At 47.4% G+C, this 19,133-nt stretch overlaps 1 protein-coding gene across 2 annotated transcripts; it reads left to right on the top strand.

The window, feature by feature from the left end:
* The first annotated feature begins 5,143 nt into the window (after positions 1-5,143).
* Positions 5,144-8,713, top strand: LOC146701187 (uncharacterized). 2 transcript variants are annotated; one of them, XM_085467503.1, is made up of 4 exons: positions 5,144-5,254; positions 6,177-6,325; positions 7,023-7,187; positions 7,262-8,713. In XM_085467503.1, exons 2-4 carry the CDS (start codon positions 6,269-6,271, stop codon positions 7,349-7,351), a joined length of 312 nt encoding a protein of 103 aa, XP_085323629.1. In that variant the 5' UTR covers positions 5,144-5,254; positions 6,177-6,268; the 3' UTR covers positions 7,352-8,713. The 2 variants fall into 2 exon arrangements, with proteins under 2 accessions (XP_085323629.1, XP_085323630.1); XM_085467504.1 differs by having other exon boundaries at positions 5,936-6,325.
* The last annotated feature ends 10,420 nt before the right edge of the window (positions 8,714-19,133 follow it).

The raw sequence follows: 19,133 nt of genomic DNA, 5'->3' as shown, positions 1-19,133 counted from the left end.
TAATGGCCCTGATGTAATGTGGATGGTTTCAGCCAACAGCACAGTCCCTGGTGTGGTGAAGATGGCCTCACAGGAAGCACTGTCCGTGGTGTAATGTGGATGGCCTCAGCAAACAACACTGGCCCTGGTGAAATGTCGGTGGTATTGGCCAGCACTACAGGCCCTGGTTTAATGTAGATGGCATCAGCCAGTAGCACAGGCCCTTGAGTATTGTGAACGGCATCAGCCAGCAACACCACTGGCCCTACTGAAATGTGGATGGTTTCGGCCAGCAACACAGGCCCTTGGGTAATGTGTAAGGCTAGCAGCACTGGCCCTTGTGTAATGTGGATGGTATCAGCCAGCAGTACAGGCCCTGGTGTGGTGATGATGGCCTCACAGGAAGCACTGTCCTTGGTGTAATTTGGATGGCCTCATCCTACAACACTGGCCCTGGTGTAATGGGCATGGCATCAGCCAGTAGCACAGGCCTTTGTATATTGTGGATGGGATCAGCCACCAATACAGGCCCTGGTGATATGTAAATGTCGTAAGCCAGTAGCAAAGGCCCTGGTGTAATGTGAATGGCCTTAGCCAACACCACTGGCCCTGGTGAAATGTGCATGATATCGGTCAGCACCACAGGCCCAAGTGTAATGTGGATGGCATCAACGAGCACCAAAGGCCCTTGTCGGGTGAAGATGGCCTCACAGGAAGCACTGTCCCTGGTGTAAAGTGTATGGCCTAAGCCAACAACAGTGGCCGTGGTGAAATGTGGATGGCATCAGCCAGTATCAAAGGCCCTTGTGTTTTGTGAATGTCATCAGCCAGCAACACAAGCCCTGGTGAAATTTGGATGGTTTTAGACAGCAAAACAGGCCCGGGTGTAATATGGATGCAATCAACGAGTAGCACAGTCCCTGGTCAAATGTAGTAGGCCTCAGCCAGCAACGCAGGCCCTGGTGAAAGGAGAATGGTATAAGCTAGCAGCACAGGCCCTGGTCTGGTGAACATGGCCTCACAGGAAGCAGTGTCCCTGGTGCAAAGTGTATGGCCTAAGCCAGCAACAGTGGCCCTGGTGAAATATGGATGGTATTGGCCAGCACCACAGGCCCTGGTGTAATGTGAATGTCCTCAGCCAGAAGCACAGGCCCTTGTGTATTGTGGATCGCATCAGCCAGCAACACAAGCCCTGGTGAAATGTGGTTGGTATCAACGAGTAGCACAGGCCCTTGTGTAATGTGTATGGCCTCATCCAGCAACACCACAGGCCCTGGTGTTATGAGGATGGCATAATCTAACAACACTGGCCCTTCTGAAATATGGATGGTATTGGTAAGCACCACAGGCCCTGGTGTAATGTGAATGTCCTCAGCCAGAAGCACAGGCCCTTGTGTATTGTGGATCGCATCAGCCAGCAACACAAGCCCTGGTGAAATGTGGTTGGTATCAACGAGTAGCACGGGCAATGGTGCAACGTGGATGGCCTCAGCTAGCAGCACAGGACCTGGTGTTATGAGGATGGCATAATCTAACAACACTGGCCCTTCTGAAATATGGATGGTATTGGTAAGCACCACACACCCTGCTGTAATGTGGATGGCCTTAGCTTACACCACTGGCCCTGGCCCTGATTGATCCAAGATGGCGCCGCGTATGGATGCCCTGGTGCTTCAGTGCGTTACTTCTGTTGTGTTTTTGTGCATAACTTCTGTGTCTGGGCACTCCTCTGGATATTCCTACACCAGAGAAGAGCTTCTTAACTACAGGACTACAACACCTGTGGATTTCCTTCCAATATTTGTCGCATCTGCGGCAGATTTACTGCAGACTCTGATCAGGAAAGGAGACGCCGAAAGAGAGGTAAGCGAGCCGGCGCACTCGTGCGTCTGAGGAGACGTGGACTGCGAACTGCTCTTCCTGGGATCTTCCTTTCCAATGTACGCTCACTCAGGAATAAAATAGACAAGCTGGCCCTGATGAGAAGCATGAACAGAGACTTTGCCTCCTCCTGTGTCTTATGTTTTACGGAGTCGTGGCTCTGTGAGGACATCCCGGACAGCGCGCTCAAGCTGGAGGGCTTTCATCTGCTGCGCGCGGACCGGCAGGCCTCTCTCTCTGGTACGACCAAAGGTGGAGGTGTCTGCTTCTACCTTAATAGTGGCTGGTGCACAGATGTAACAGTGATTGCTCAGCACTGCTCTTCCTCTCTGGAATACCTTTTTATTCACTGCAAACCGTTTTATTCTCCGCGGGAGTGTGCTTTATTCATCCTGGCCGCTGTTTACATCCCGCCAGATGCGGATGCGCAGGCAACTCAGTGCGCACTCGCGGAGCAGATACTGCACATGGAGCGGACATTCCCGGACTCTCTCATTATTGCTCTTGGGGACTTTAACAAAGCCAATCTGAGCCATGAGCTTCCCAAATACAAGCAGTATATTAAATGCCCGACCAGAGAGGAGAGGACATTAGACCACTGTTACAGCACGATCAGCGGGGCCTATCGTGCGGTGCCCCGCGCTTCACTCGGATTTTCTGACCATGTCATGATCCACCTAATCCCCGCGTACAGACAGAGGCTGAAGCTCTCCAAACCTGTCGTGAGGACCAAAAAACTGTGGAGCAACGAGGCTGTAGAGGAGCTTCGCACGTGTTTGGAGTCTACAGACTGGGACACAATGAAGGCTGCTTCTAACAGCTTGGACGAGTTTACGGACACTGTCACCTCCTATATCCACTTCTGTGAGGACAGCATTGTGCCATCACACACCAGGGTGAGTTATAACAATGACAAACCCTGGTTTACTCCTAAACTCAAAAAGCTGTGGCTGGAAAAGAGAAAGGCGTTCAGAAGCGGAGAGAGGGACTGCTACAGAGAGGCCAAGTACAGGTTCACTAAAGTAGTGGACGTTGCTAAACATCAGCACTCTGAGAAGATGCAGCAGCAGATCTCAGAGAATGACTCGGCCTCTGTGTGGAAAGGTTTTAGGAATATCACCAACTACAAGCCTAAAACCCCCCACTCTACTGATGACTTGCTCTTGGCCAACACCCTCAACGACTTTTACTGCCGTTTTGACGAGCCATCAGGCAGCCTTCACACCTCCAACGGCCCCAACAATAGAGACACTTTAGACACTCATTACCCCACCTCTCCCCCCTCCATAGAGCCATCACCACCTTCAAACACTTCACCTACAACACCCCCCCTCCTCACCCCACACAAAAGAGGATTTCACACCACCTCCTCCCACCACAACTCTTCATATTCAAGAAGAAGGTGTGAGGAAGCAGTTTAAGAGTCTGAATGCTCGAAAAGCTCCCGGCCCAGACGGTGTGTCTCCTGCCACCCTCAGACACTGTGCAAACGAGCTGGCCCCAGTGTTTTCTGGCATTTTCAACTCCTCACCGCAGGCATGTCATGTGCCTGCCTGCTTCAAGTCCTCTACCATAATCCCTGTCCCCAAGAAACCTAGGATCACTGGACTAAATGACTACAGACCCGTGGCTCTGACATCTGTGGTCATGAAGTCTTTTGAGCGCCTGGTTCTCTCCTATCTCAAGACCCTCACGGCCCCCCTCCTGGACCCCCTGCAGTTTGCATACAGAGCCAACAGGTCTGTAGATGACGCCATCAACATGGCCCTACACTTCATCCTGCAGCATCTGGACTCCCCAGGAACCTACGCCAGGATCCTGTTTGTGGACTTCAGCTCTGCCTTCAATACCATCCTTCCAGACCATCTCCGAGGCAAGCTTTCCCAGATGAATGTACCTGATCCCATCTGCCGGTGGATCACTGACTTCCTGGCGGACAGGAAACAGCATGTGAGGCTGGGAAAGAATGTCTCGGACTCCCGGACCATCAGCACCGGCTCCACTCAGGGCTGTGTTCTTTGTCCCCTGCTCTTCTCCCAGTATACTAACTGCTGCACCTCCACCCACCAGTCTGTCAAGCTAATCAAGTTTGCAGATGACACCACCGTTATTGGACTCATCTCGGACGGGGATGAGTCTGCCTACAGGAGGGAGGTTGAACATCTGGTGTCCTGGTGCAGCCACAACAACCTGGTGCTGAATGCCCAGAAGACAGTGGAGATTATTGTGGACTTCAGGAAGCACACAGCTCCACTCCCCCCCCCCCCCCCCCCCCAATCATCCTGACTGACACCCCCATCACCTCTGTGGACTCATTCCGCTTCCTGGGTACAACCATCACCCAGGACCTGAAGTGGGAGCCCACCATCACCTCCGTCATCAAGAAAGCCCAGCAGAGGATGTACTTCCTGAGGCAGCTGAAGAAATTCAACCTGCCAACATGGACGATGATGCAATTCTACACTGCAATCATCGTGTCCATCCTCACCTCGTCAGTCACCGTGTGGTACACTCAGAAAAATTATGGTTCTTAAATGGTTCTTCAGATGTCTTCATGGTTCTTTAAAGAACCATCATACGTCAAAGAACCGTTTTATTTTGTGGATGGTTCTTCAGCTATTACAAATGGTTCTTTAAAGAACAAAAGGTTCTTTATCCTTAGCAATCTAAGTTTGATGGTGTAAATGGCATAAATATTTATTCACTATAATGAGGCTGTGAATTATACTGTGTGTTTTCTTTGTGTGCATGTGTGTGCGAAGGGAGAGGGCGGGATACCTGGCAATTACCATTTAAGAGAAGATGGTAGGAAACTGAATATTCAAATAAAAGTTAGAAATATTTGCAAACAATAGACACAATACACACATTCAAATACTGTACTTTAGTTTTACATTTTAATAAAGCATTACTATTTTCTACTCCAAGGCATTACTTTTGAGATTATTATATATTTTTGAAAATATAGCATAATGATAATAATAAACTTTACAAACCACCCAGCAGTATGTAAAGTCAAATTATAAAATACAAGTAAATAACAACTGCAGAACAGAATGTCAGTGTAATGGACACAGACTTCGTTTTGACAAAGCACACTGCTTAGGTAAATGATCTGAGTAGTTGTTCATCACTGATCAATTTGTTAATATGTGTTTCGAGCCAAATAAATGACAGGGAGAGAGAGAGAGACGTCAGAACACGTCATACTATAATCTCCCGGGAGCGGATGGAGGGGGTCAGTCGTTGGGATGCGCATGCGCAGACAGAGTGTGCAAGCGGCGGGCCTTGACCTTCGGGAAAAAAAAACTCACGGACGGTGACAGCGAAACGGATAACAGTCTTCAGTACCTGCTGGACTTTGAAGCTGTGGATTCTGGGACTGTTAGAAAAGGTAAAACATTTTCATTAAAACCTTATTACTGTTTTGTTTTTGTTACTCGTCATTGTAGCTTGCTGTTAATGTTGTGCTAACAGTAGCTATTAGCTAGATACGTTAGCCGTTGAGGTCAACGCAATTTAGTATCCAACTGTTTTCCTAACAAAACCACTGTTATAATTAAGTGAAGCTGCTCCCAGCTAATTTGAACCTTTGGCTTCTAAAATATGTGGTTCAATTGCGTGCTGCGTACATAACCTAATGTCAGCTAGACCGAAATTAAAATTTAATATATTGTTAAAGTCACTAAAATGGCGCCTGAAGCCTGTTGTGACGTGAGCTCTGTGTCTGCTCTAGAAACTCTTGAAATTCTGTAGATCTGAGCCGTACATTAAATACTCACATGAACCTGTACTTTGAATTCTGTATGAGCTGTATAAAATACAGCTATGCATAAGTGTTTTGAATGAATAATTAGATTAGATAACTCTTTATTGTCTAATCGAATTATATAGAAATGAATAGAAATGTGACATGAGAAGGTGTGTCTTTGACTGTTCCTGCATAACTTAGTTTCGGACTAGTTGACAAGTTATGCTACGGTCATTTGATGGTTCCAAGGTAGATGTTCTTTTGTAATATAGTTAATTTTTTTGTATATTTCATTTATCCACCATCATACATCATACATACAAGCTAAGAAGAGGTCGTTATACTAACAAGAGGTATCAACGCCGGGCCAAAGTTCAGCACATGGTTAAAGTTTGTAATCCAGCCAGGGTGTAAATATCACTCAGCAGCCAGAGCTGAAGCAGGTAGCATCAACACATAAATCTACTCTACCCGGCTTAAATCACAAGAGCACCTCTGACCAAAAAGCTGTAGATTTTTCTTGTTTGCACAAATTAATCCAGATTCACATTAATTGTGTTCACAGCTCCAACAAAATGAGGAAGAGGAGGGGGAGAAACACAATTAGGTTGAATTACAATTGGATGGAAGGCGAGGACAAGGAGAAGGAAGCTTAGGATGAGGAGGAAGAGAAGCAGCAGGAGCATCTTTAGGGATCCCTATGATGTCATTGAGGTTGGTTTCATTAATATGGTCCTCTCACAAAGAAAGATGACTTGTTTTAGTTCACCTACTTCCTGTATTAAATAGTGATGTGCAAAATGTTGTGGAAAACCATGGAGCAGGCACGTATAGTGCATCTGCAGGTAAATGAACATCAAATCTCTAAGACAGACTGAAATCTGTATATTTATCACCCTTATGATAAAACCCATGTCAGCCATTGGTTTATGGACTTTGTATTTTGAAGCCTCAACATTTGCTTTCTTGCTGTTGCTATGTTGGGACCATATTAGGATGAGGGATCAGAATCTGGAGTCATGCACACTATTGTTTCATTTAGTGTGTATCCATAAGATTCGTACAGCAGATCCAAGTTGTGCCTTGAAAACAGGAAAGCCGTCTGCATAGAGGAGAACTGTAATAGCAGGCTTGTACAAAGTGAGGCTTTGTGCACTCGTTTTACTTCTGTCACCCTGTTTTGATGCAGATTTCACTTGAAATCAGGCAAGAACTGGACTTATTTTTTTATGTGTTCTTGTGAATTGATTGTGTATCGCATATGTTTGATTTGACTTTCTGCAAGACAACAGTTGTCCGCTGGCCAAAAAAGTTTTCCAAATACCTCCACGTGATCTAGCCTGGATTTAGAAAAGAATAGCAAAAAATCTGCACCTCCTGCTTCAGATGCAATTTGTGTTTCTGTGTTCAGAGGCAGCGGCGAGAGGGGAGACCTCGGCTCATCCAGCTGGAGAGCCTGACCAGGAGGAGTCTAACATTAACTCAGCTCTTCCAGGGCACCCTGCAGACTCGGCTGCTGGCATCGGCGAGCGATGACGTGAACGCCAAACTGGAGTCCATCACAGGTCAACTGCAGGTATGCGAGTCAGACCTGAGGAGGGTTTCACTTTTCTCTTCTTTATAATTGACTCTTTTCTCTATCTCTTTCAGCTCCTTGTCTCAGAGTGGGAGGGATTTGAAGCACAAAGGGAGGAACTTGTCATTTGGTTGGCTGATATGGATGTGAGGTTGACCAGCTGACAGGAAACACCAGTGAAAAACTGAAACAACTGCAGGTGTGGGCTTGTTTTGATATGACATATACAGGGAGTGCAGAATTATTAGGCAAGTTGTATTTTTGAGGAATAATTTTATTATTGAACAACAACCATGTTCTCAATGAACCCAAAAAACTCATTAATATCAAAGCTGAATGTTTTTGGAAGTAGTTTTTAGTTTTAGCTATTTTAGGGGGATATCTGTGTGTGCAGGTGACTATTACTGTGCATAATTATTAGGCAACTTAACAAAAAACAAATATATACCCATTTCAATTATTTATTTTTACCAGTGAAACCAATATAACATCTCCACATTCACAAATATACATTTCTGACATTCAAAAACAAAACAAAAACAAATCAGCGACCAATATAGCCACCTTTCTTTGCAAGGACACTCAAAAGCCTGCCATCCATGGATTCTGTCAGTGTTTTGATCTGTTCACCATCAACATTGCGTGCAGCAGCAACCACAGCCTCCCAGACACTGTTCAGAGAGGTGTACTGTTTTCCGTCCTTGTAAATCTCACATTTGATGATGGACCACAGGTTCTCAATGGGGTTCAGATCAGGTGAACAAGGTGGCCATGTCATTAGTTTTTCTTCTTTTATACCCTTTCTTGCCAGCCACGCTGTGGAATACTTGGACGCGTGTGATGGAGCATTGTCCTGCATGAAAATCATGTTTTTCTTGAAGGATGCAGACTTCTTCCTGTACCACTGCTTGAAGAAGGTGTCTTCCAGAAACTGGCAGTAGGACTGGGAGTTGAGCTTGACTCCATCCTCAACCCGAAAAGGCCCCACAAGCTCATCTTTGATGATACCAGCCCAAACCAGTACTCCACCTCCACCTTGCTGGCGTCTGAGTCGGACTGGAGCTCTCTGCCCTTTACCAATCCAGCCACGGGCCCATCCATCTGGCCCATCAAGACTCACTCTCATTTCATCAGTCCATAAAACCTTAGAAAAACCAGTCTTGAGATATTTCTTGGCCCAGTCTTGACGTTTCAGCTTGTGTGTCTTGTTCAGTGGTGGTCGTCTTTCAGCCTTTCTTACCTTGGCCATGTCTCTGAGTATTGCACACCTTGTGCTTTTGGGCACTCCAGTGATGTTGCAGCTCTGAAATATGGCCAAACTGGTGGCAAGTGGCATCTTGGCAGCTGCACGCTTGACTTTTCTCAGTTCATGGGCAGTTATTTTGCACCTTGGTTTTTCCACACGCTTCTTGCGACCCTTTTGACTATTTTGAATGAAACGCTTGATTGTTCGATGATCACGCTTCAGAAGCTTTGCAATTTTGAGACTGCTGCATCCCTCTGCAAGATAGCTCACTATTTTTGACTTTTCTGAGCATGTCAAGTCCTTCTTTTGACCCATTTTGCCAAAGGAAAGGACGTTGCCTAATAATTATGCACACCTGATATAGGGTGTTGATGTCATTAGACCACACCCCTTCTCATTACAGAGATGCACATCACCTAATATGCTTAATTGGTAGTAGGCTTTCGAGCCTATACAGCTTGGAGTAAGACAACATGCATGAAGAGGATGATGTGGACAAAATACTCATTTGCCTAATAATTCTGCACTCCCTGTATTTGATATGAAACATACGTCAGAGACATTATCCTAAACTGGACTAACAAAGGACCATGAGTACAACATGAAACGTACATTACATAGCGTAATGCTAAAGTTCATTGATCATTTTAATCATAAACTTGTTGTTGAAATATTTTTACTGAACATGCAAACATCTGCTGATGAAGATGTGTTGATTTATTGGTCTGTTATGAAGCTATTGCTATTTCTAATGTGTTTTATCACATACACACACATATTAGTGTTTAAAACACTAATATGTGACATGTATTAGTAGTGATGTTGTGCTGAGGGTTAAAATGCCTTTTTGTCTTTTGGTAACTACAAAATGACAATAAACCATTAATATATGTCTATGCTGTGCTCGTATTTATTTTTACCCTACTCAAATTCAATTTATGATGCATTTTATTTTGAAAGATTTAAAATGGTTTTTTAAAGAACCACTCAAAAAAGGTTCTTTAAAATGGTTCTTTTAAAGAACCATTTGAAGGACCTTTTTAAAAAGGTTCTTTGAAAAACCATTAAAGGTTCCCCAAAGAACCATTTCTTGATGGTTCTTTGGGGCACCTTTAAAGGTTCTTCAATGAACCACTGAAAGAAATGGTTCTTCAAAGAACCATTGTTTGAAAGGTTCTTTGTGGCACCAAAAAAGGTTCTTCTATGGCATCAGTCTAAAGAACCACTTTTGGTTCCAGTTGGCACCTTTATTTTTCTGAGTGTATGCTGGAGCCACTATCAGGGACAAACAGAGACTGCAGCGTGTTGTGCACTCTGCTGAGAAGGTGATTGAATGCAGACTCCCGTCTCATGGCCTCATCTAACAACTCTGTCCCTTGTGAAATATGGATGGTATTGGTCAGCACCAAACACCCTGGTGTAATGTGAATGGCCTTAGCCAACACCACTGGCCTGGTGAAATGTGCATGATATCGGTCAGCACCAGAGGCCCAGGTGTAATGTGGATGGCATCAACGAGCAGCAGAGGCACTGGTGGGGTGAAGATGGCCACACAGCAATCACTGTCCCTGGTGTAATGTGGATGGTAGAAGCCGGCATCACAGGCCGTGATGTAATGTGGATCGCCTCAGCCAAAAGCACAGGCCCTGGTGTGGTGAAGATGGCCTCACAGGAAGCACTGTCCCTTGTGTAATGTGTATGGCCTCAGCCAACAACAGTGGCCCTGGTGAAATGTGGATTATATTGGCCAGCACCAGAGGCCCTGGTGTAATGTGAATATCCTCAGCCAGTAGTAAAGGCCCTTGTGTTTTCTGGAACGCATCAGCCGGCAACACAAGCCCTGGTGAAATGTGGATGGTATCATTGAGTAGCACAGGCCCTGGTGTAATGTGGATGGCCTCATCCAACAGTACAGTCCCTGGTGTGGTGAAGATCGCCTCATAGGAAGCAGTGTCCCTGGTGTAATGTGGATGGCCTAAGCCAACAACAGTGGCCCTGGTGAAATGTGGATGGTATTGGCCAGTGCCATAGGCCCTGGTGTAGTTTGAATAGCTTCAGCCAGCAGCATAGGCCCTGGTGTGGTGAAGATGGCCTAACAGGAAGCACTGTCCCTGGTGTAATGTGGATGGCCTCAGCAAACAACACTGGCCTTGGTGAAATGTCGATGGTATTGGCCAGCACCACAGGCCCTGCTGTAATGTAGATGGCATCAGCCAGTAGCACAGGCCCTTGATTATTGTGAATGGCATCAGCCAGCAACACAGGCCCTTGGGTAATGTGGATGGTATCAGCCATGACCACAGGCCCTGGTGTTGTGACGATGGCCTCACAGGAAGCACTGTCCCTGGTGTATTTTGGATGGCATCAGCCACCAACACAGGCCCTCGTGAAATACAGGTGGCCTCAGCCAGCAGCACAGGCCCTACTGCAATGTGAATGGCCTCAGCCAGCAACACAGTCCCTGGTGTAATATTAATGTCCTCATCCAACCCCATGGCCCCGGTGCAATGTGGATGGCCTCAGCCAGCAGCACAGGACCTGGTGTAATGTGGATGGCATAATCTAACAACACTGGCCCTTGTGAAATATGGATGGTATTGGTAAGCACCACACACCCTGGTGTAATGTGGATGGCCTTAGCTTACACTACTGGCCCTGGTGTAATGTGCATGATATCGGCCAGCATCACAGGCCCTAATGTGGATGGCATCAACGAGCATCAAAGGCCCTGGTGGGGTAAAGATGGCCTCACAGGAAGCACAGGCCCTGGTGTAATGTGGATGGTAGAAGCTGGCATCACAGTCTCTGGTGTAATGTGGATGGCCTAAGCCAACAACAGTGGCCCTGGTGAAATGTGGATGGTATTGGCCAGCACCACAGGCCCTGGTGTAATGTGAATGTCCTCAGCCATGACCACAGGCCCTGATGAAATGTGGATGGCCTCATCTAACAACTCTGTTGCTGGTGAAATATGGATGGGATTGGTCAGCACCACACACCCTGGTGAAATGTGCATGATGGTCAGTTTGCTGACGACCAGGTGGGCCTGATCTCTTATAACAATGAGACGGCCTACCTGAAGGATATTAGGAATCTGGAGAACTGGTGCCAGAGGAACAACCTCCTTCTAAACGTCAGTAAGACAAAGGAGCTGATAGTGGACTTCAGCACTAAGCAGGAGAGGAACTACCAGACCACTGTCATCAACGAGTGCCCAGCAGAGAGAGTGGACAGCTTCAAATACCTTGGAGTTCACATCACGCAGGACCTGTCATGGTCCTGTCACATCAACACCGTGGTGAAAAAGACCCGACAGCGTCTCTACCACCTCAGACGCTTGAGAGACTTCCAACTGCCCTCCAAGGTGCTCAGGAACTTTTACTCGTGCACCATAGAGAGCATCCTGTCGGGAAACATCTTAACCTGGTTCGGGAACAGCACCATGCAGGACAGACGAGCTCTACAGAGGGTTGTGCGGTCAGCTGAGCGCACCATCCGCTCCGAGCTCCCTGACCTGCACTCAATCTACAGCAGGCGGTGCTGGACCAAGGCCAGGAAGATCGTGAAGGACCTCAGCCATCCCAACAATAGACTGTTCTCTCTGTTGAGGTCAGGAAAGCGATTCCGCTCCCTGAAGACCAACACAGAGAGACTGAGGAGGAGCTTCTTCCCGCAGGCGATACGGTCTCTCAATCACACCACCACACAGCACTGACCCACACATACAGTTCTTACACACACACTGGACATTCTGGACATTGTTTTCACTTCATCACTTAAATCACTTTAAGCATATTTGCACTGCACAAGACATAATGTGGATTGCACAACACCGGACATTATATTCTTCATTTCCAGTTAATACTTGTACACCTGCTGTTATTGTGTATATATTTATCTATATTTCTTCATACATTCTTATATAGTTCTATATTGTGTATTTTGTTGTACAGTTATTTTATTTTCAACTTTAATTTATATATTTTATCTTATTCTTTCCCAGTTAAATTTACCCTTCATTCTAATTTGTGTTGTACAGTTATTTCATTTTTAACCTTAATTTATATTTTATTCCATCGTAGTTAAATTTACCCTTTTTAATTTTTCATATTTATTTCCTATCTTATTCATAGCCTTTTCCTTTTTTGTTTTCTTTAGGTCATGAGCAGTTGTCCAAGCATTTCACTACAAATCGTAATGTGTATGACTGTGTACGTGACAAATAAAAATTTGAATTTGAATGATATCGGTCAGCACCACAGGCCCAGGTGTAATGTGGATGGCATCAACGAGCAGCAGAGGCCCTGGTGTGGTGAAGATGGCCTCACAGGAAGCACTGTCCCTTGTTTAATGTGTATGGCCTCAGCCAACAACAGTGGCCCTGGTGTGGGGATGGTGGAATCACAGGAAGCACTGTCCCTGGTGTAATGTGGATGGCCTCAGCCAACAACAGTGGCCCTGGTGAAATGTGGATGGTATTGGCCAGCACCACAGGCCCTGGTGTGGTGATGATGGAATCACAGGAAGCACTGTCCCTGGTGTAATGTGGATGGCCTCAGCCAACAACACTGGCCCTGGTGAAATGTGGATGGTATTGGTCAGCACCACAGGCCCAGGTGTAATGTGGATGGTATCAGCAAGTAGCACAGGCCCTGGTGTGGTGATGATGGCCTCACAGGAAGAACTGTCCCTGGTGTAATGTGGATGTCCTCATCCAACAGTACAGTCACTGGTGTGGTGAAGATGGCCTCACAGGAAGCACTGTCCCTGGTGTAAAGTGTATGGCCTCAGCCAACAACACTGGCCCTGGTGAAATGTGGATGTTATTGGCCAGCACCACAGGCCCTGGTGTGGTGATGAATGAATCAAAGGAAGCACTGGCCTTGGTGTAATGTGGATGGCCTCAGCCAACAACACTGGCCCTGGTGAAATGTGCATGATATCGGCCAGCACCACAGGCCCTGGTGTAATGTGGATGGCCTCATCCAGCACCACATGCCCTGGTGTGGTGATGATGGCCTCACAGGAAGCACTGGTAGTGGTGTAATGTGGATGGCATCAGCCAGTATCACAGGCCCCTGTGTTTTGTGGATGTCATCAGGCAGAAACACAAGCCCTGGTGAAAATTGGATGGTTTCGGACAACACCACAGGCCCGGGTGTAATGTGGATGGCCTGTGCCAGTAACACAGGCAGTGGTGTGGTGAAGATGGCCTCACAGGAAGCACTGTCCCTGGTGTAATGTGTATGGCCTCAGCCAACAACAGTGGCCCTGGTGAAATGTGGATGGTATTGGCTAGCACCACAGGCCCTGGTGTAATGTGGATGTCCTCAGCCAACACGACTGGCCCTGGTGAAATGTGCATGATATTGGTCAGCACCACAGGCCCTTGTGTATTGTGGATGGCATCAACGAACAGCAGAGGCCCTGGTGAGATGTGGATGGTATTGGCCAGCACAACAGGCCCTGGTGTAATGTGTATGGCCTCATCTAAAAGCACACTCCCTGGTGTGGTGAAGATGGCCTCTGTCATGAGGCTGAACTGAGGGTGACACTGGAGACTGAACTGAGGGTGACTCTGTAGACTGAGCTGAGAGTGGCTGCGGGGTAGCTAACCGAGCTGAGAGTGGCTGCCGGGTAGCTAACCGAGCTGAGGGAGGCTGCGGGGCGGCTAACCGAGCTGAGGGAGGCTGCGGGGCGGCTAACCGAGCTGAGGGAGGCTGCGGGGCGGCTAACCGAGCTGAGGGAGGCTGCGGGGCGGCTAACCGAGCTGAGGGAGGCTGCGGGGCAGGTGACACTGGGAGCTGAGCTACTGGAGACACAGGTGACACTGGTGTACTGGGGTGAAGGCAGCGAGGATGCAGTTTCTCTCTTAAGGGAGGATCGAATGATTTAGTGATAAATCTTGATGTGAAAGGATGCTGATGCTGAGAATACCAGGCAGCGAGGGCTTCCAGGAGGGTAGCTGACCCTTCCTTGCCTGGACCGCCCATGCCAAACAGTTCGAAGCAAATCCTGGCCCTCAGAGCTGTTAGCTGTTTTAATCTGTTAATGTCCAAAAAAACCAGCTGTGCAGAGGGTGGAAGACAAAAAGTTGTCGAAAAAGACCACCTGAATGAGTCTCTTGGGGGTGTCCTCAGCGTGGATTACGCCCCGGCAGTAATTCCACAACTGCGCGAGATACTGAGACTGTGAGTCCGCAGGATCCATTTGAAGGTTGCGTCGTTCTGTCATGGTTGGCTGTGTGGCAGGCGGGCAAGCAGGAGTGGTGGATCCAAAATGCAGGACTCAGACACAGAAATTCAACTTAAAGCGCAGCTTTATTGCTGGAAACCCTCTTACTAACTAAAGGCATCAAAAGACAAACAAAAACGCTGGTGGACTAAAACACTGAAGCAGAAAACACTGAACTGGAACTGGAAACAAAACACTGGCAACACGGAGGCAAAACACACACAGCTTGTTGAGGGTACGACGCAACACTGACTCAGAGAAACACAGGGTCTAAATACACTGGGAAGTAACGAGGAGAATGAGACACAGAAGGAGAGCACAGCTGGGGGAAATTAGAACTGACGAGACAAGCAAAGCAGGACACATTCACATAAGTCACGGACCTTCAAAGTAAAACAGGAAGGATCACACAGAGACGCGAACTTGACACCGTGGAGACCGCAACTAAGAAACATAGAGACATAAACCATAAGGCAGAGGACTCTAAGAACCGATAGACACGGAGGGGAACTCAAACATGCAGACACAGACTTACAGAACAGAGGGGACACAGAGAAACGAGAAGGGCAAGGGATCGAAACTAGAAACTATAGAATAACTCACACCAAGTACAATAATACAAAAATCACAAAGAACTAAAACGCTGGGTCAGGAGACCCAGGACCCTGACAGCCTCACAGGAAGCACTGTCCCTGGTGTAATGTGTATGGCCTTGTGATGTAGCATAACTTAAGCAGCAAGGAAGGTTATAAGTAGTGATGGGACGTTCTGTATCGAGGCTTCGGAGCGTGTGTCGAGTAATGGAGGGGGCGTTTCCGCGAAGCGCGTATCGAGGCTTGCTTCATTTATGGGAGGAGCTGAAAATGATGACGTCCGAAGCCTCGCTGCCCGGCTGTACCACGTGACTGGTTCATGAAGCGGTTCGAACTTTGCCGCAAATAATCATTTTCCATACTGCCAGCATAAATATACACAGTATACTGCCATCACTACACTATAGGTGTTTTACACACTCCTTTTGTTGTTGACATTTACAGGCTGTGTGCAAAATGCCACACTCTTCAAATTCATGCCAGCTATTATTTTTACGTCCAGTAGGTGTCCTGCTAGAGCAAATGAAGCTTCATGAAGCTTCGCGTTGGGGTGAACCAATTGGATGAAAAGCTTCAGTGCTTCATGGGGCTTCATCTGCCCATCACTAGTTATAAGTAAATAGCATTAGCAGACAATTGAAGTTCTTTTTAAGCATACTTTATTGCTAGCATCTCCCTTTTACCATAAAACAATCAATCAGGCATGCAAAAATCCCACTGGCTTTATACAAGACTTTGCCCACACCTGACCTCGTTAGTCCCTACCATTGAACAAAATAGGTCAAACCAAATAATACAATTCTAAACAAAGAACAGGAATAAAGTCATGCATGAAACTGACAAACTCATTTACTCAACTAAATAGTTTGTAAAGTAAAACACTGCATACAATATAACTCAAAAGGCTACTTTAAAGAAAACAAACAATACTATACAAAATGAAAAACCCTCCATTTGGTTACACCCAGTGATCCAATCATTGACCTCATGACCCTATATAAACAGGAAGTAGTGGGCGGCCCTTCCCATACACCTGTCTCACATATAGGACCTGCAAGCACAACATGGACACCATGGTAAGTATAACCAAAGCAACATAAAGAAACATAATTTGCTAGACATGTGCCTGTAAACAGAAGAGAATTCAGATGATCTGATGGTTAGTAGTGTTTGCTTTAAAACACATGCATGGATGTAAAGAATGTAACTACTGCTACCACAAACAAAACCCGGGATATTGTGTGTTAAGAGAAGTTACACCAGCAATGTCTAAATTAAAGCATTATGGCTGACTGTAAAATAACAGAACACAGAATAACAATATACGCAAGTGACAAATGGCAAATGAATTCTGTCCTAGCCACTTTGTCACAGGCCTCAGCTAAAAACAGTGGCCCTGGTGAAATGTGGATGGTATTGGCCAGCACCACAGGCCCTGGTGTGGTGATGATGGAATCACAGGAAGCACTGTCCCTGGTGTAATGTGGATGGCCCCAGCCAACAACACTGGCCCTGGTGAAATGTGGATGGTATTGGTCAGCACCACACACCCTGGTGTAATGTGAATAGCCTTAGCCAACACCACTGGCCCTGGTGAATAGTGCATGATATTGGTCAGAACCACAGGCCCAGGTGTATTGTGGATGGCATCAGCAAGTAGCACAGGCCCTGGTGTGGTGATGATGGCCGCACAAGAAGAACTGTCCCTGGTGTAATGTGGATGTCCTCATCCAACAGTATAGGCCCTGGTGTTGTGAAGATGGCCTCACAGGAAGCACTGTCCCTGGTGTAAAGTCTGTGGCCTCAGCCAACAACAGTGGCCCTGGTGAAATGTGGATGGTATTGGCCAGCACCACAGGCCCTGGTGTGGTGATGAATGAATCAAAGGAAGCACTGGCAGTGGTGTAATGTGGATGGCCTCCGCCAACAACACTGGCCCTGGTGAAATGTGGATGGTATTGGCCAGCACAACAGGCCCTGGTGGAATGTGGATGGCCTCATCCAGCACCACAGGCCCCTGTGTTTTGTGGATGTCATCAGGCAGAAACACAAGCCCTGGTGAAATGTGGATGGTTTCGGACAACACCACAGGCCCGCGTGTAATGTGGATGGCCCCTGACAGTAACACAGGCAGTGGTGTGGTGAAGATGGCCTCACAGGAAGCACTGTCCCTGGTGTAATGTGGATGGTAGAAGCCAACAACAGTGGCCCTGGTGAAATATGGATGGTATTGCTCAGTACCACACACCCTGGTGTAATGTGGATGGCATCAACGAGCAACAGAGGCCCTGGCCGGGTGAAGATGGCCTCACAGGAAACACTGTCCGTGGTGTAATATGGATGGTAGAAGCCAACAACAGTTGCCCTGGTGAAATGTGGATGGTATTGGCCAGCACCAAAGGCCCTGGTGTAATGTGGATGGCATCAACGACTAGCACAGGCCCTGGTGTAATGTTGATGGCATCATCCAGCACCACAGGCCCTGGTGTGCTGATGATGGCCTTACAGGAAGCATTGTCCCTGATGTAAAGTGTATGGCCTCAGCGTAATGTGTAATGTGGATGGTATTGGCCAGCACCACAGGCCCGTTGATGCCATCCACATTAAACCAGGGCCTGTGGTGCAGGCCCAAACCATCCACATTTCACCAGGGCTTGTTTTGCTGGCTGATGCGATCCACAATACACAAGAGCCTGTGCTTCTGGCTGAGGACATTCACATTACACCAGGGCCTGTGGTGCTGGCCAATACCATCCATATTTCACCAGGGCCACTGTTGTTGGCTTAGGCCGTACACTTTACACCAGGGACACTGCTTCCTGTGAGGCGATCTTCACCACACCAGGGACTGTACTGTTGGATGAGGCCATCCACATTACACAACGGCCTGTGCTACTCGATGATACCATCCACATTTCACCAGGGATTGTGTTGCCGGCTGATGCGTTCCGGAAAACACAAGGGCCTTTACTACTGGCTTCACCACAACAGGGCCTGTGCCACTGGCTGAGGCAGACTATCTTTCACCAGAGCACATGTTGCCGGCTGAGGCCATCTACATTTCACCAGGGCCTGGCTGCTGTCTGAGGCCATTCACATTACACCAAGACCTGTGCTTCCTGTGAGGCCACCTTCACAACACCAGGGCCTGTACTGTTGGATGAGGCCATCCACATTACACCAGGTACAGTTCTTCCTGTGTGGCAATCATCACCAAACCAGGGCCTGTGGTGCTGGCCAATATAATCCACATTTCACCAGGGCCACTGTTTTTGGCAAAGGCATACACATTACACAAGGGACAGTGCTTCCTGTGAGGCCATCTTCACCACACCAGGTCCTCTGCTGCTCGTTGATGCCATCCAGATTACACCTGGGCCTGTGGTGCTGACCGATATCATGCACATTTCACCAGGGTGTGTGGTGCTGACCAATCCCATCCATATTTCACCAGCGACAGAGTTGTTAGATGAGGCCATCCACATTACAACAGGGCCTGTGCTACTGGCTGAGGCCAACTACATTTCATCAGGGCCTGTGGTCATTGCTGAGGACATTCACATTACACCAGGGCCTGTGGTGCTAGCCAATACCATCCACATTACACTAGGGCCAATGTTGTTGGCTGAGGCCATCCAAATTACACCAGGGACAGTGCTTCCTGCGAGGCCATCATCACCACACCAGGGCCTGTGGTGCTGGCTGATACCATTCACATTACACAAGGGCCTATGCTGCTAGCCTTCCATATTACCCAAGGGCCTGTGTTGCTGGCTGATGCCATTCACATTACTCAAGGGCCTGTTCTACTGGCTGATGCCATCTACATTACAGCAGGGCCTGTGGTGCTGGCCAATACCATCGACATTTTAC

Source organism: Copadichromis virginalis, linkage group LG9 (genome assembly GCF_057382275.1).
Source record: "Copadichromis virginalis isolate Kocher_CV1m ecotype Utaka linkage group LG9, C_Virginalis_male_GT1.1, whole genome shotgun sequence".
In the NCBI taxonomy this organism is placed as follows: domain Eukaryota; kingdom Metazoa; phylum Chordata; class Actinopteri; order Cichliformes; family Cichlidae; genus Copadichromis; species Copadichromis virginalis.
The sequence above is the reverse complement of the archived record's forward strand: the minus strand, read 5'-3'. Positions and strand labels throughout refer to the sequence as shown.

Excerpts from the sequence above, each read along its gene's own strand:
- LOC146701187 (XM_085467503.1), top strand. The coding sequence starts at position 6,269 with ATGAGGAGGAAGAGAAGCAGCAGGAGCATCTTTAGGGATCCCTATGAT. Across the intron at positions 6,326-7,022 it reads ATCCCTATGATGTCATTGAG|AGGCAGCGGCGAGAGGGGAG; the intron begins GTTGGTTTCATT and ends TTCTGTGTTCAG. Across the intron at positions 7,188-7,261 it reads CCATCACAGGTCAACTGCAG|CTCCTTGTCTCAGAGTGGGA; the intron begins GTATGCGAGTCA and ends TATCTCTTTCAG.